Raw genomic sequence first — 17449 nt, 5'->3', positions numbered from 1 at the left:
GACACTCTTCACTTTCAAGTCAAATAACTTTTGAAAGGATAATGCTATTGCTTCAAAAGTCGGCATTTATCACGGACAGAATGTGTTAATAGAGCATGCTCAATTTCAGCTTAATCTGATAATCCTTTCATTGCTGTTGCTCCTGTGGTTTACATCCCATTTTTTGTCCATTCATTGCTCAGCTAGCACAGCTTGGTAAAGATTAAGTGCTTGAATAGACCCCATACTTCAGAGCCTCATTTCTCAGTTCACACTTTTCCGGAGTGTGTGCTTTCTTTCCAATATTTAGATAGATTAATAGAAGAGTCCATTTGAATTGAGTTATACATCATTTTAAAGCTTAGAGTCTGCTCTTTTAAGAATCTGTCCTTAACTAAAAATCCATGTCTGGCGACTTTTTGTTAGTTTTGTGGTGAGGGTCACATACAACGTTGTATAACAACTTTGAGCAAAAGACAGGGCAGGTGTTACTGAAACTTTAGGTGAACAATGCACAGAAAGATGATACAACAAGGGCTCAACACTAACTTTTTCCCTCTGGTGGCCCATTTGGGCCAATGTAGGTCCTTTAAGCTGAGAATTAGGTGGTCTGAAAAAGATACGTGTATGTAACACAAAAGCGAATGTAACAATTAAGTTAATATCTTCACTGTCCGATCGGATCATCAAAAGATGGCTTTTGGTGAAATCTGGTAGCCCAGCATCAATTTTTGTGGCCTCGGGCCACAGGCCACTGCTAATGTTGAGCTCTGATATACAACAATATCAATATAAAGACACACTTGACTTACAATCATCAAGGGAGGCTTCTGTTGGGGTTGACTGAAACACTGGTGACTGGCACTGCTGCAGGATTTCAGGGGAGAGGCCAGGGGGTGGGAAAGCGTCATTATTATCACGGGAATGATGCGAGACGTATCGCTGCGGGCTACCAAGGGGGTATTCGGAAGGGGCCCGCATGAGGCCGTTCCCTGGTTGACGCTGATGTGGATCCCATCCCTGCCACATGGGGTCCTGCTGTCGGAAGGACGCCTGAGGGGACACGTTGTTGCTCGTGGTGCCGTCTCTGCGACAGTGATTGCGTGCCGATGTTGCCATCAGCTGGTTGGGGTCTGCTCGCTGTGGGACTTCACACCCGGAGTGGTAGGGGACGGTTGGAGGCGTGCCCGCTCTGGAAGTCCGCTCCTGCCAAGGCATGTACTGAGGGGCGAAGTGTTGCACACCAGGTTGAGCGTGCTGCGGTTGTGGCTGGTGATATGGCTGGTTGCTTGTTGGAAAAGGGGGTGGCCTAGCAGCAGCATAACCGTGTGCTAGAAAGTACATGTAGGTGGAAAATAGGGTTAATGTTATATTGTGTTTATATTTGTGAACTGATGAACATTACACAAGTATCCTCCTTAAACTTCAATACATGTAGTTCACATTTGATGAGTTCATAAGTTCACCAAAACACAGAAAAACATGACACTATATTTCAACCCACACTTTTAGAATGAATGTAAACAAGCAAACCATGATACATACACTGTAAACCTATCTGTTTTGTTTGTGTTTATTTTTTCTTTACACATTGAAGTTAAATATTCATACACTGTACCACAAACTGAAATGAGTACAAATACAGACAAAACCAAACTAACTTAACGAGAGGCCAGTACAGTACATCTACACTGTGCCTGTGTATGTACTGTACACTACATGTATATGATGTGTGTGTCGATCAACCCATATTCATTCATTCATTTATTCATTCATTCATTCATTCATTCATTCATTCATTCATTCATTCATTCATTCATTCATTCATTCATTCATTCAATCAGTCATTCATTCATTCATTCAATCATTAAAGGGATCGTACAGTTTTGGTTGAGACCTAATTTCAGGTTTCTAACATTTTTTTTTTGTGAGATAATGAGAAACTTCTTATGAAATATGAAAGAGCATGTAATTTCATGAGGAATTCAACATCTATCTGATGAAAATTGGTTTTGAAATGGCTGAGATATTCAAAACAGAGCGATTGTAATAAGTGTGGGACCCACACTTTTTTACAATTGCTTTGTTTTTTTACTTTGTTTTTGAATGTTTCACTCATTCCAAACGCGATTTTCATCAAATAAACTTTGAATTCCTCTTAAAATGGTATGCTCTGTACTATTTCATAAGTGTTTTCTTGGTATCTCGCGAAAAGTTAAAAGCCCAATTCTCATCTCCACCAATGCTGTACCATCCCTTTAAGCTTCCACAGAATTATACATACTGTATTATAGGATCTACAGATGATGGTAACATGTGTGTAAATGCAGTGTAAACAGACTTTAAACAATCATTTCATGATAAAGAATGGATTTACAAGTACATCAGTCTAGAGTACCGTACATCACATTCATATCGGATAATTAAGATTATGTGAATGGGAATCTACAGAAAAGCAGATGCTTGTGGGGGTGTAATACACTGTAGTTCCAGGGAGGCCACCTCCCTGGTAGGTCCCAAGAAAAGAAGTCAAACACAATTGCTGACACACACATACACATATTGCATGCACGCAAGTGCATATTTGCCGATCTATGATATCTCAAAGTTCCCGCAAACACTGCAATCACCGATCTACTGAAAAATCTGTAGCAGAAACAACTTGATAATATGGCATCATTTTCATACACCTTTTCACAGAATGTGAACTCTGACCTAACATGGCCCCACACACCTCCCTTCCCCTCACTTTTGCTTGGATTGGCATTCAATTTCACGGTCTACAGCTACACATCAATAGGTCTATCTTTGTGAGATTGAACAATGTCGTACGCGTACATACTTAAATGTAGTCCCATCCATAGATTGATGAGTTAGACCACAGCGGTCGATAGCTAACTATTAGTTTTCATTGAGTATGACCTCATATATTAATTTAAGCATTCTAAATGCCCAATGAGTTGCGTAGATATACCATTACAAAGCTTTCAGATTTCAAAAAATGATGGTAGTCTTTCCTTTATAAGACTATTTATAATTAAGTGGTTTCTTTTGAGTACATGGTTATCAATAGATGTGTACTTCATATGCAAATATTCATATCATGTGACGTAATACAATTCATTAGAAGACTGTCATATAATCAAAAGCCATTGTTTTCAGTCTCTTTCAATTGATTAACGAACAACTTTGTTTTCCCCTCAGCTCTCTACAAACTGAACATGAAACTTTCGGTATGTGCACTGGTCTCATAATTTGCGGTAGTTAACAAGGGCATACACTGTACTTCCTGTCCTTTCCTGGAATGAAGTGTTTTGTTCCTCAGCAGAGCTTATGATCTCATATGCACACCAGTTGGCTGAAAATGCCCCTCAGGCTCCAAAGATTCACAGTTTTTTGTTTTTTTTTATTCTGTGACCGGGACGGTGTGATCAAATCAAGCTCCTGAAGAAAAAAAATGCCTTTTCACACTAATGTGAAAACAATATCTGAAATATCCTATACAATTAGTGGCACTCGTGTGAACATGCAACTTACACACAAACACAAACACACACACACACACACACACATTAAACTATGGTAATACAAATTACAACTCACACACATGAAGTGCCCCCCCTCCCTCCATCCAAAATCCCCCCCCCCCCCTTGAAAAACAGAAACAAAACAAAACTGGAGTCTCTGAATATAGGGCTGTCTCATCTTCTGTCATTGCCCCAAATATCAATACCTTTAAAAAAAAAAAAAACCTATTTCATCATTAGGACACAGCAGTGAAGTTAGATCACTTTTTGCTTTATATAATATAATAATATATCAATTTATAAAGCGCAAAAACCTACAGACATATATTCTTCTGCACTGCAAAAGCTTCTGATGTACTTGATGATAATAAACAGTTACCGGTACCGTAAATGAAAAGATGTGTTTTGAGTCGTGATGTAAAGACTGCTACAGTTGGGGATTTCCTGACTTCTAATGGTACGTAGGTCATTCCAGAGTTTGGGAGCTGCACAGGCAAATGTTCTGTCTCCCAATGTTACTTGCTTTTTTTTTTCTTTTCTTTTTTCTGTCATTTGTGGGGAGAAGTTTAGAAATGGGAATGATGTCATATTCATACTGTGTGTTACAATGGGTAAAAACAGGTTTGCTTTTACAGTCACAAAAGTCAAGTTACATCACTTTTTGTTTTTGTTTTTTTTTTGAAAAGGAAGAGAGAAATATATACGTACAAGAATGATGTCATATTCATGTGTGCACATTAAATTGGGAAGTCATATTCACCAACCAGTGATTAAAACAGAACCACAAGACAGCAGACCACTTGACATGGTTTCTGGTCGGTCAAAACACTTTTGTGAAAACAGTCATTCAATGGAGCTACAATGTAACTTATTTATATAAACATAATAACACCAATGACCAATTTTACTTGGTATACGGTTTCGAAGCGCATTTGAGAGTAGCCTGAAAGGACCCTGCCTATAAAAGGAATCATACGCATCATGTGTATTCTGTGAAAAAGGTACATGGAGACTAACACAAAAATAACCCCAAACACTCTGATAATGCACAGACAAAAAAAAACCCAAACATTTATTCTCACAGGACAAAATTAATAGTGTGGTTTTAAACATGCTAAACCATGTCTCAGGAAACACACATATTTCAATCCAAAAGAATTTTTCAGTTTCATTGATGTGAAAGAGAAAACATATATATACCAACAATGCATGTTCCATTTGACTTATAACCCCTATTAAGGCTTTTTTTTTCATGCTATAACTATATACATAGTTAAATTCTGGTGAACTGGCAAAATAAGATATTCCGGGAGTTTGCAATCTCTATTCAGTTCTTTGTCAATGAGCAGTTTTCACAACTTTTAACATGTCGCCAAACTGTAGCATGTTGAATACTTCCACAATTAAAGCAAAATCATCCGGACATTTTTGTGATATCCACATGCTTTAGGAAAAGCTGAATTTCGGTTTCAGTGATTTAGCTGTTTCTATCATGTCAAACAAAATCAGAAAGTAACGATGAGATGATCATGAAGCATTTAACCAAAAAAAAAAAAAAAAATAAGTCAAGCAAGTAACATGAATACACAAACATATATGTAACACATACTTATAAAAAATCTAAAAATAATTCATAGATTGAACACTACAGTCAACCTCGCCTAAGTCGACCTCGCACAAGTCGAAAACTTGACCAAGTTGAAGCTCCAGAAAAGTCCCAATTTTCTCTCTACTTATTTCTTTAAAATAATCTTTCACAAGTCGAAGTTTTACAAGTCGAATTTCGCCTATGTCGAAGATAATTTCGAGTCCAAATTTGTGTAAATACATGTAATATCCCTAGCACAAGTCTCCCCCCCCCCATAATTCATTCAAACATGGAAGTGAGCATTCTTTCATTATTTACTAAACAAACGAAGGAAAAACACACTACTTTTGTAATAAAATACTGCCAAGGGTCAACAAGTTAATCCTAATGTCCCTTGTATCCTTGATGTCCAGCTGAGAAGAACATACGTAAATCACAATGTTCCAGGTTAGAGGCGAGCCATGTGCGGGCGGGGCGGCGCAGCCGGTTTTGTAGGAAAAAGGGAAGAAGAAACAATCCTCACAATTCGGTACAAGCCACCAATCTCACTGTGTGGCAAATGTTAGCGAGCGTAGCGTTTTCAAAATTTCTTTGCGACAACAAAAACTGTTTCCGACAATAAAAACAGTTTGCGAGTTTGACTGCATATGTTTACGAATTTGCTTGCAAATTCCCTAGTATTCGCTACGCTTGCAAACAGTGAGATTTTGCGGAGCATGCAAACGATTTGCAAATAACACGAATGGCAAAATCCAACATTCGGAAGTTTTTATGCGAATGTGTTCTGACAATGAAGCAAAAAACAAAACAAAAACACACATTTTTGCGCAATTTGTGCCAAGTTCTCATGATGCATGTGTAAATGTTGCATGTACTTTTGCTAAAATACAGCCAGTTACGTAAACGAAAATTTTTCAATAATCATTGGAGAATAATGTTTCAAGGAGATTAATAGCTGTCTTGAGTTGAAGATTTTCTCTTTCCTGTATTTCTCCTTCCTTTCCCCTTTATTTCTCCATTGCATATGTGTGTGCAGACCATTATTATTTTTTTTTCTGATGACCCAGGCTACCCCACAATTAACAAGCATAGTATCTTCTAGGTTCTCCCACACATTAATTTCTGTGTGCATTGGAGTAATCTAAAGTGTATTTTGGATTTTTTTTTTAATATAAAAAATTTTGTTTTCATATACAGTATAGTTGCTTGATGGGTGGATGTACTACTGTAGTATGCTATTTTTTTGTCTTGCAGAATATGTAGAGCGTTAAAAAGGTCATACATCAAACATGCGCCAAACGTTCGTGAGAATGTTTCAAAAGGTATATGAACAGGTATTGCAGTTATGTCGTAAAATGATCGCAAGAACTTCGCTGATTTTGCAAAACGTACATGAGACATTTTCCTAAGTTTCGGGGTCTGTTTGGGGTTTCACGAAGATTTGCGAACATCACGCACGTCTGACTAAGGTCTCGCACATATGACGAGACTTTAAAGACATTTTCGAGACCAAATCACAACCAAATCATGGCTCATTGTGAGGAAAAGGTACGCAAAAAAAAAAATCAAATAGTTTTGAAATTCTTGCTGAAGTAACGACATCCCCAAACAATTAACGACGCCTCCGAACTCCTGCGTTTGCTTGGCGATTTTTGCAGACTAAAATGCGAATGTTAGGTTTTGCCACTCGCGACATGAAAACGTAAGAAATGCACTAAACACTTTAATTATCACAGTCCAGTAATTGAACTTCACGATTTTTTAACTCAAACAAAACAAAAACACTAAATACTACATATTGTTATCGTCTAATGTAATTTAATGGCCAATAAAAACATAAAAAGAAACTGCCTTATAAAAATTCATCGGGAAATATCGCGAAACATGCGCGAGCTATTCTCAGAAGCTTTGAGGTCTGTTTGGGGTTTCACGAAGATTTTGCGAACATTGCGCACGTCTGGCGAAGGTCTTGCGCTATGATGAGACATCAAAGACATTTTTGAAAACAAATCACGACCAAATCATGACTCATTGTGCGGAAAAGGTTCTCAAAAATTTCTGATTGTTTTGAAATTCTTGCCAAAGTAATTAATACGATATCCCCAAACAAATGATGATGCCCCCGAACTCCCGCGTTCATTTGGCGATCTTTGGCAGACATTATGTGCAACGCGTTTCGATTATCGCAGTCCAATAATTGAGCTTCAGGATTCTTTTTTAAAACTTAAACAAAACGATGAAACTAATAACACATTACTACCGTCTACTTTGATTTCACAACCAATAACACATAAAAAGACACTGCATTATGAAAATTCTTCAGGAAATGCAAGTAAAAAAAAATTCAACTTTCCCAGAAGTTGAATTTCGCGGAAGTCGAAGTGTTTTTGTCGGTCCCGACAGATTCGACTTAGGCGAGGTTGACTGTATTACTACAATGTAGGTATAAGAGTTGAGTTTGCTTTTGACTGCTTCCACGATTTGGGAGCGTCGAATACAAACGAACAGGGGGGGGGCTATTCCACAGTTTGGGGACACAAGCAGACAAGGGTCTATCACCACAGCAGGTGTGAGGGTATGAGGACCGGAAGCGTAGATGATGAACATGAGACATGAACAGGAAGGAGGAACAAACATCACAGATAATTCCCAGGACCAACTGATACGTGTGATGATATTGTGTGATGATATCACTAGGCATTGTAATTCACATTTCCATACAATGTTTTTACCTGTACCGAGAGTGCTTAATTTGAATGCTGAATTACAAACAAACATAATAGTAATTATATACGATTTGAATCATCGTTCGACAGAGGAAGGCTTCATGGATTCTGCGGTTTTGAATTAAAAAAAAAACAAAATCATTTGAAACACAAAACTATATTGGAATTATGTTTCAAATCACCCTCAATGATTCCAGTTTGCATTCACACGGCAAGAATACTTTATTTGCAACAAGATTCCAGTGATGCTTAACGACAATCTTACAAGTGTCAAATCAAGTAACTTGGTAGGACATGTGAAAGCTAGTCTAGTTGAAGAGAGACTATGATGATGGCTAAATGAGGACATATTGTCTGGTCATGGGATCTTCCCCCTACAGGATGTGATAATGGTCCCTGCATCCCTTGAATCACATCTAACGGCCAAACAAAAGGGCATGAAAAGATGGATGACCTTTTTTGCCATGCGCCTTCACATCTCAGCGGGTTGCGAGACTGAAACAAGAACCTCTTTGATCTTTCTATCGATTAAAATCAGCAAAGTTCCTTGTCGGAGGAAATTATGGATGGCCTGGAAATAAAACAAGACAATAAAGACAACAGCCTGCATTTACAGCTGACAATAGACTCTGCCGGCAGAGCGCAAAACTGCCCTGCTCACACCATGAAAAGCTTTTTTCATAAAAGCTTAGTTAAAGGTAACTTTAATGAGCAGTTGAGAGAGAGAGAGAGTGTGTGATATGGTCTATCTTTGAAAAAAAAAAAATTTAGTAGCAGATGAGAAAACTGTCATTAAAGAAGATGACTGGAAGAAATATGAAACCAATTGAATTTGTAGCATTTTCTTATGCAATGACATGTCAACATGTAGATGAAGAAATGTATCAAAGAAATAAGAAATAAGAATATGCAGTGAAACATAAGTCCTTTAACCCTGGTATCACTGACAGCTCGGTGATTAATTTCTTTATGAAACTGCTGGTTTTTATAGACTTTTATGAGAGAATACTTATAAAATTAAGACAAAATATCAACCTTCCTTAAAAACTTCTATATATTTTTAGGGTGTATTAGCCATCAGCACCAATCATAAAACATGATTTTAAAAGCACTTCCTGAAAATACGTTTTGGTCTCATTCTCTGGCCACTTCTTAGCACATTTAATAAAGGACAAGTTCACCTTCATAGACATGTGGGTTGAGTGAATGCAGCACTATTTTAGAACACATCAGTGAGAGTTTGAGGAAAATCTGACAATCCATTCAAAAGTTATGAATTTTTGAAGTTTATGCTCAGTCACGGCTGGATGAGAAGACTATTATAGCTTTTGATGTCACATGTGTACAATGATCAAAGAAGGTAAAACCTGTATTATGAAAATTCAACATACAGTGTATTTTCACTTTTCTTGCATAACAAAAGAACACTCAACTTCTCTCTTTCAGAAGGCAGGGGAATAATATTACCCTTAAAGGTAGGGGATACCTTTTAAAGACCTCCCAAAATGCAGCAAAACATTAAATATGAACCTCAGGGGACTTGTTTAGGCCACTGCTGAGAAATTTGGAAGTCAACAGTTATCTACAATTTGAATAATGCACAAAACTCAACTACTCAGTAGTTCTGTGTGTCAGCCACACTTAAGCCTTTTTGTTGCAGTCTTCTGTATTTTTTATCTATAAACACAAATCTAAAAGTATAAGAGCTGATGTAATAACATATAGAGTGTGTGGCAAGAATGTATATAGAAATGTTTGTAAGTTTTGATGAACTTTCTTCACAAAATATACATGATGGACACACATGCAGTGCATGGGTCTGCAAAAGTAGCCTAGTAATGTACTGGAATTTACGGTGAGCCCCGAAAAAAATTCAATTCAAAATCTAACGGTCAAAAAAGTGTACTAAATGTTACCTTCCACTTTCAATACTTTATGGGAGTTTCTAAAATGATACTCTCTTCAACATACCACTGTATTTATACAACTCTTCATTTAAGGCATGCAAATGGGATTCCCTACCTTTAACATACGTCAGTAACAAGTCAAAGAAATGTGCACTTAATCAAAAAAGTAAAGTTTTGTGAAATTCTCTTTTTATTTTCCTCATATCGTTCTACGCATGTGACATCATATACTGTAGTAGTCTTCTCATCCAGCAGTGATCGCGCAGATACTTTAAAATATCATAACTTTGGAACAAATTGTCGGATTTCCCCCCAACTTTCACTGATATGTTTTACCGGTATAATTGTTGCATTCACTCAATCCACATGTATATGAAGGTGGACTTGTCCTTTAATAGCAGAGGCACGAGAGAAGAAAAACTCTTGTTGATGACAGGTCTATGAGTAATGTGTGGGATGAGTACATTGGATATAATGGAAATCCCTCAACATCTAGTAGGATTGTTTTCTTTTTTTTTTTACCTCTACCAGAGAGGTAATGTTTTTGCTGGTGTTGGTGTGTCAGATGTCTGTCGGTCTATTTGTAAAATAACTCAAAAAATTAGGAATGGCTTTGGGTGAAACATACAGGAAAAGATAATGACACAAGGAACAGATGATTAAATTTTGGTAGTGATCTGGATAACTGTCTGGATCCAGGATACTTTCTTTTGATGTTTTTAAATGATTATCATCTGCAAACAGAGCAACAAACAAGAAAGCTCAAGCTGCACATATTTGAGGTGAGCATGCGCGCACTGAGCATGCGCCCACGCTAGGCGCAGCGTGTAGTGTTATAATAATAGTTGCTGATGATGTAGACTCTGCAAATGAGACACAACAGAAAGGCTTCTTTATCACTGGGAAATAAGGGTGACTTCCAGCATGTATGTTTAGGTGGAAATGAGCTGCTTATTAGATTCCTAAACATATTTGTGCATTGATTTTTTTTTTTAATCGTATGTGACCCTGCATCACAAAATCAACAACAAGTTGCCAGACATGGATTTTTAGTTTTTAAGGGCACATTCTGAAAGAGCAGATTTATACATTAAAAATGACGTAAAATCAATCCAAATAGACTCTGCTAACCTATCTAAATATTGGAAAGAAAGCACACACTCTGGGAAAGTGTGTACTGAGAAAAGGGGCTCTGAAGTGCGGGGTCTATTCAAGCACTTAATCTTTTCAAGCTTCTACTGAGCTCCTCTGTTAATGAATAGGATATAGAACAGGATGTAAAACTCCATAGCAACAGTGTATGGATTATCAGATTAAGCTGAAGTTGAACATGCCCTATTACCAATAGCACATTCTATCCATGCCTCTTAAATATACATTTGTAATACAAACTCTCAAAGCAGAGCATTATCCTTTCAAAAGTTACAGTTGAAAGTGAAGGTGTGTATTAAAAGGGTTTTAAGACATACAGTCTGTATTGTACCTAATTACAATAAAAACAAACTGTGTTCTAGTAAAACTGCAAAAAACAACAACCTTGATTTTCCATTCATTTTATGAACCAAACATTAGAATAATGTAGAAAAATTGCGCATTAAGCACTTAGGTGTCCTGTTTGAACACCCATTTTGTGTGCGACTTTTTGTTGGTTTGTAATGCAAGGTCACATACATTCGCCAACTCTATCTAGTCAACTACATCTGACTGCACCCTATGTGCCTTTAATGACAGAAAAATTAAAAATAAAACTGTCCAGATTTCAGAATACCCTAGCACATGCTGCAGTGCTACATAATATGTATAAGTGGCACATATACCAAAGCAGGGCATGATCACCTGGGAAATTTGAGTAGGTGTAATGGCAGCAATGATGTTTGAAAACAATGGTAAAAAAAGAGAAAGCAGAAAGGTAGGAGGAAGTGCCTGCATTGACATTCAAGCTGGGAGATGTGCCTCAACACAAAACATATGGTACTTGTACTTCTGAAATTTAGACAGAAAAATCCATCCGTCCGGAGGAGTTTTTTAAAATCATTTTTTTGACCTAAGGAGGGGATTCCGTGAAGCCGGTCTAGTCTCCGTGGAACATTCCCCGACAACAAGATACAGACTGATCCTTCGGTCAAACCAATGCAATGCTCTATATTACACTGTATGTGAGAGCACACTGTGCCAAGTGATGTACTTCATAACATATTTTGTGAGAAATTCCTCTTTAACCTTTTCTATGCCAATGAGTCAACCATGTGCACAAATTTATACATGGGTAATTCCACAAAATAGGGACCCACTTTGTGACATGCCTATTTTGCCAATAAAATCAGAAAATCAGATTTTTGTTCAACATAACTTTAAAAAACATTCATATTGAGTATAGTACCTTGAAAACTGACTGAAAATTAACATTCTAAACTGAAACTGAAGGAAGTCAGCATACCAAATTGCAGTGTATGGGGAAAAATTGGTTCACAATGTAAAGGGGACACCATTGGTGTCCCCTTTACACGGTGAACCATCCATTTTGGCATCTGATTCTTACCACATATTTCAAACTAGTTCTATGTTTGTTTCAATAAAAGTGATTATTTTGAAGTAAGAAATTAACTATACTATTGAAAAAATGACACGACCCCTATTTTTGGCCAGGAAAAAGATTCTTCAATGTTTTTCGTGTAAGGGGGACACCAAATATTATTTTTGCATATATTTTTTTTTTCAAATTAATAGAGTGGTCAATTTTTGATACCTGTTACAAAGAAACCACAGCTACATCGTAAAATATGCCAATGAGGAGCAATTATTGTTGTGATAAGACACAAAAAATTAGCTGTCACTGTGCCCTGACGTATTGTAATATCTAGGGGGACAACAAAGCCACGTGTGTGAAAATTATAATTCGGTCTTTTTTTCAAATGTATTTATTTTACCCCAATTTTCTCTTGAAATCATTTAAACTATGTGATTGCTACCAAAATAACAACAAACAGTTCAACACTGATCCTTGATATGGATTCCATACTCATAAATTAAGGTTTCTCGTGTAAGCAATTCTCCATATCGCATATAGCTATGAAAGAACCAACGTTGGCGGCGCACAAATCTAATCGGCGTATTTTGGAGCGATTTGCAGTCAACCCCACTTCCGGTTGCAGCTATCGCTCCGCGCGCTATTATGCATGCATGCACGCTGCGTGCAGCGGCGCGGCTAGCGTCCCACACACTTATTCATCGCTTTCATTGCATTCACGTATGTATACTTACTCGCATTTCGTCTGACCCGATTGAGTCTTATTTCGCTGCAAATTCACCGAATTGGATAATCAACAGTGAGATTTTTGTGTAAGATATCAAAGTGAGTAGATAAGCATAAACATCGCTAATACGAACAGGTGGTAACTGTTTCAAGTCCCTAGTCCATGTCACTGCTTTCCCGTTGAGATCGCAAACTGAGCCGTCCGCTGTAGTCACTCTGCGCCGCTTCCTCTTGGAGGCTGCGTGGTTGCACTCCTCCAAAACCGGATAAATTTTTGCGGCTTTTTTGGCGAGATTTTCTAACTCAAATCGTTGTTTTCCAGTGCAAGGCACACCCCTTTCGACAAGATATTTCTTCAGTTGAGAAACTGTCATGTTCTTGAATCTTTCGCGATCATCCATGATTAATAGCTTTTGGAAAGACACTCGCTGGAAAGGTAAAATCTGCGTGACTGATGTTGAGCAGACGCTACCGATGCAAATGAAACTGCGCTGGCATGCAGTGCTTGCATTGCGTATGTAATGCGTTGGCAATAACCGGAAGTTAAGCTGACTGCATAAAGCCAGGATGTTGATTGCGCAATGCATTCTGGGACGATATTTTGCTATATGCGATATGGAGAATTATGGGGACACCAAAACTTACACGTGAAACGTCTTTCTTGGGATTTACGTGCGCAAATGTGTATCAATTGATGCATGAATTAGATTTATAGTGTTCAAAATTTGCTCGTCTTTTATCATTTTTGACCCCTTAAAATAGAGTTTAATCCACAAACAAGCTGTAAATCTGTCTAAGTGGTGTTACAGTAAAATGTCACATAATTTTGCCCCAAAACGTTATGATTTTGCACTTTTTGTCAAAATTCATGAGGAACTTTGAAAATCTAAGCAATTTCTATATTTTACTTTAAAAAGGAAGATACATGTACACACCTACCTGAATAAGAGTATTCAGAAGTAAAATTGATTTTACATAGGGTATGTAATTTTTAAGCAATGACAATATAAAGCAAATAGAAGGGGCATTTAACTAGTGGGACCCTTTTTAATGGAAATACACACATACAGAGTAATGCACAGGAAATTTCAATTCAATCATAGTTTATTTCCAATCAACGAAAATCAAAAACATAGTACAATGTATACATGTCATTAAATGATATTGTTCAAACGCTTGCAAAAGATTCATGTAATATACGAGACAAATTATAGAACAACATATATGTACAATAATAAAGAGGAACACTGTACAAATACTACGTGGGCGAGCGGAAAATAAATTCGATCATGGAAAATAGTGATCCACTAAAAAGCAAAGCTTGTCGGACGTGGATCGCTAGATAAATAATGAGTGAATGATATACTATTCTATAACAATATACATGTAGTTATTTTGAGATACACAGGTCGGGAAAAAAATATAGAATACCAATGCTATAGTGCCCGGACACTGTTCATTGAACCACGTGTACCGGGGAAATATGACAAGGACAATACATTCGTACACACATTCAATTACCCACACGCATATACACTGTTGGACGCGAGACAGTACCGAGAGGAGAGAAGACGGTAACAATATACAAGTCTACGAAGAACAATAGACGGGAAAGGAAAAGGAGAGAAGAAAGAAGAGAGGTCTGCACACAGAACACGCCAAGTGCTGCGACATCAGGACAGGTGAAAGCTCAAACATAAATTATAGCAATTTAAATTATCTAAGATTATAAGTAGAAAGTAAATGTTTTCTGAGTTTATATTTAAATGTGACAAATTTGGGGGAATCTTTTAAACTATTATCTAAATTATTCCAAAGTCTGGGTCCGGTATAAAGAAATGTATTTTGGGCATGTGCGGTTCTCATTAACGGAAGATGGAATTCGTCGGATCGTCGCGTGGGATAGTTATGAACATGACTGTTTCGATGAAATAAATCGTGGAATATTTTAGGTAAAAAGGTACTATTGTAATTAAACATAAACTGACCAAGTTGAAACACATACAAATCATTTACTTTTAATATTTTATGGTCAGAAAACAAAGCATCTGTATGTTCTCGGGTATGTAAATTAAAAACAATTCTAAGCGCTTTCTTTTGCAATAAAAGAAGTTTATCAAGTAACATCTGATATGTATTACCCCAAGCAAGAATCCCGTAGTTTAAATAAGGGAGTATCAAACTAGAATAAAGAGTTAATAATGCAGATGAAGGAAGATAATATTTCAATCTATTCATTACGCCAATGTTACGTGAAATAATTTTACATATGTTATCAATATGATTCCTCCATGAAAGCTTGTTATCAACGCAAACACCAAGAAATTTAAAAGAAGAAACTTCTTCTAAGGGAGTAGTATCAAATGTTATATTGCCTGGGAGGCTATCTAAAGAATTACTAAAAAGCATAACTTTTGTTTTTTGAATATTTAATGACAATTTGTTTGCTTATATCCATTGTATAACCTTTATCAATTCTTCATTGACTGTTCTTATTAAGATATTTGGGTCAGGGTGGGAAAAAAAAAGATTAGAGTCATCCGCGAATAATATGAATGATAGTTTCTCCGAGGATCTATGAAAATCATTAATATAAATAATGAATAACAATGGGCCTAATAAACTCCCTTGTGGAACACCACATGCAATTGTTTTACTTTGAGAGTCAAAGCCGTTGACATGTACAAATTGGGATCTTTCTGATAGGTAACTCGTGAATCACTCCAAGGCCTTTCCACGTATTCCATAATGAGACAGTTTGGCGAGAAGTATTCCGTGGTTAATCGTGTCAAAGGCCTTGGAGAAGTCCAAGAAGATACCTATTGTGTGTGAAAGTGTGTCGAGTGCGTGTGTGACTTTGTCGATGAGGGCAAGTAGTGCGTGTGTTGTGCTGTGATTTTCCCTGAATCCAAATTGAAAGTTTGAAAATATGTCGCAGGTTTTAAGAAAACGTACTGTCCTGATGTAGACTATTCTTTCAAGAATCTTAGAAATAGAAGATAATAAAGATATGGGTCTATAGTTATTGACATCATCCTTCTCCCCTTTCTTATAAATAGGAATTACTTTCGCAATTTTCATGCTATTTGGCACATGGCCAGTTGCAAGCGATGAGTTGATAATATGTACTAAGGGATCCACTATTTGAGGAATTATGTTTTTTATCAAATGGTTGTCAATTCCGTCATGGCCAGGACTTTTACCTTCTTTCAAATTGGCAACAATCTTTATTATTTCTTCTTTATATGTTGGGTCAAAAAATATAGTTTTAGAGTTAGGTGTATCTAAAAAATCACTAAAAGATTTACTAGAAAGAGGAATATTTTGAGAAAGATTTTTTCCAATTGAAGAAAAGAAGTCATTAAAAATTTCAGCCATGCCAGCGGGAGTGTTGCTGGAGGCATTGCCCCACCGAACTTCAGAAATATTAGATGAATTGTTAGGTGTATTCATAGCATTCTTTAATGTTTTCCATGTGTTTTTAATGTCATTTTTATATTTGCTTATCTGATTAACATAAAAAAGTTTCTTCTGCGTACGCAATAATTTGGTGAGTGTGTTTTTGTATGAAACATATTTTTTCTTATTTTTTTCAGTGGGATTACATCTATATTTATAAAACAAATTATTTTTCCTATTTATAGATCGTAATATAGACTGGGTTATCCATGGGAGTCTTGGAATTTGCTTATATCTATTTTTTATGTTACGCAGGGGAATATGGTTATCGATTTCGGAGGTAAGAGTAGATATGAAATAATCATAAGACAAATTGACATCGGTAGTGTTGTATACAGAAGACCAATCGAGTTCTTTTAAACTGTTTTGGAGACTTGTAAGATTATCTGCAGTAATCTTACGACGCTTATAATAATTATTTTGTTTATTCAGTTTAATTGGAACCTGAGCAAATATAGGAAAATGGTCAGTGATGTCTGAGAGGACGATACCAGACTCAGGAAGTGGAAGAACATTACAAAAAATGTTGTCTATGAGGGTAGCCGATTGGCTGGTGACACGGGTAGGCTTGGAAATTAATGGTAAAAACGAAGCAGACATTAATGTTTCTATACATTCTTTTGAACTGTTTCGGGAGTTACATTTCATGAGATCGATATTAAAATCGCCCATCAGAAATGTATCTTTAATAGATATCATGGGATTTTGTACTAAATCCTGCAAAACTGTCAAAAAATCATTCAAATTTGACCGAGGGGGCCTGTAAATTACACCAATCATAATGTTTTTTCCACGTGGATTTATCAATTCAATAAAAAGGGATTCGAGAACATCGCTCATAACACTAATCTCCTCATGTATAATATATTTAAATTTTTTCGAGATGTACAAACCAACTCCTCCACCAACTCTCTCATTTCTATTTCTAAATACAAATTCGAATCCGGGTAAAGAAAATAAATGACTGATATTAGAGTTCAACCATGTTTCTGTTAGCCCTATGATGGAGC

At 36.7% G+C, this 17449-nt stretch overlaps 1 protein-coding gene across 1 annotated transcript in view; it reads right to left on the bottom strand.

The window, feature by feature from the left end:
* LOC139721134 (uncharacterized) overlaps positions 1-17449 on the bottom strand; it is a 69753-nt gene that overhangs the window by 22896 nt on the left and 29408 nt on the right. The window contains exon 4 of the mRNA XM_071632464.1: positions 792-1310. Coding sequence (XP_071488565.1) covers positions 792-1310 — 519 coding nt within the window. The remainder of the gene's footprint in view (positions 1-791; positions 1311-17449) is intronic.

The sequence above is a fragment of the Diadema antillarum genome, unplaced genomic scaffold (assembly GCF_040938485.1).
Source record: "Diadema antillarum isolate AM-2024a unplaced genomic scaffold, OU_Dant_1.0 scf00000139, whole genome shotgun sequence".
Taxonomy (NCBI): domain Eukaryota; kingdom Metazoa; phylum Echinodermata; class Echinoidea; order Diadematoida; family Diadematidae; genus Diadema; species Diadema antillarum.
Note: the sequence above shows the minus strand (reverse complement) of the source record. Positions and strands in the feature narration are given on the sequence as shown.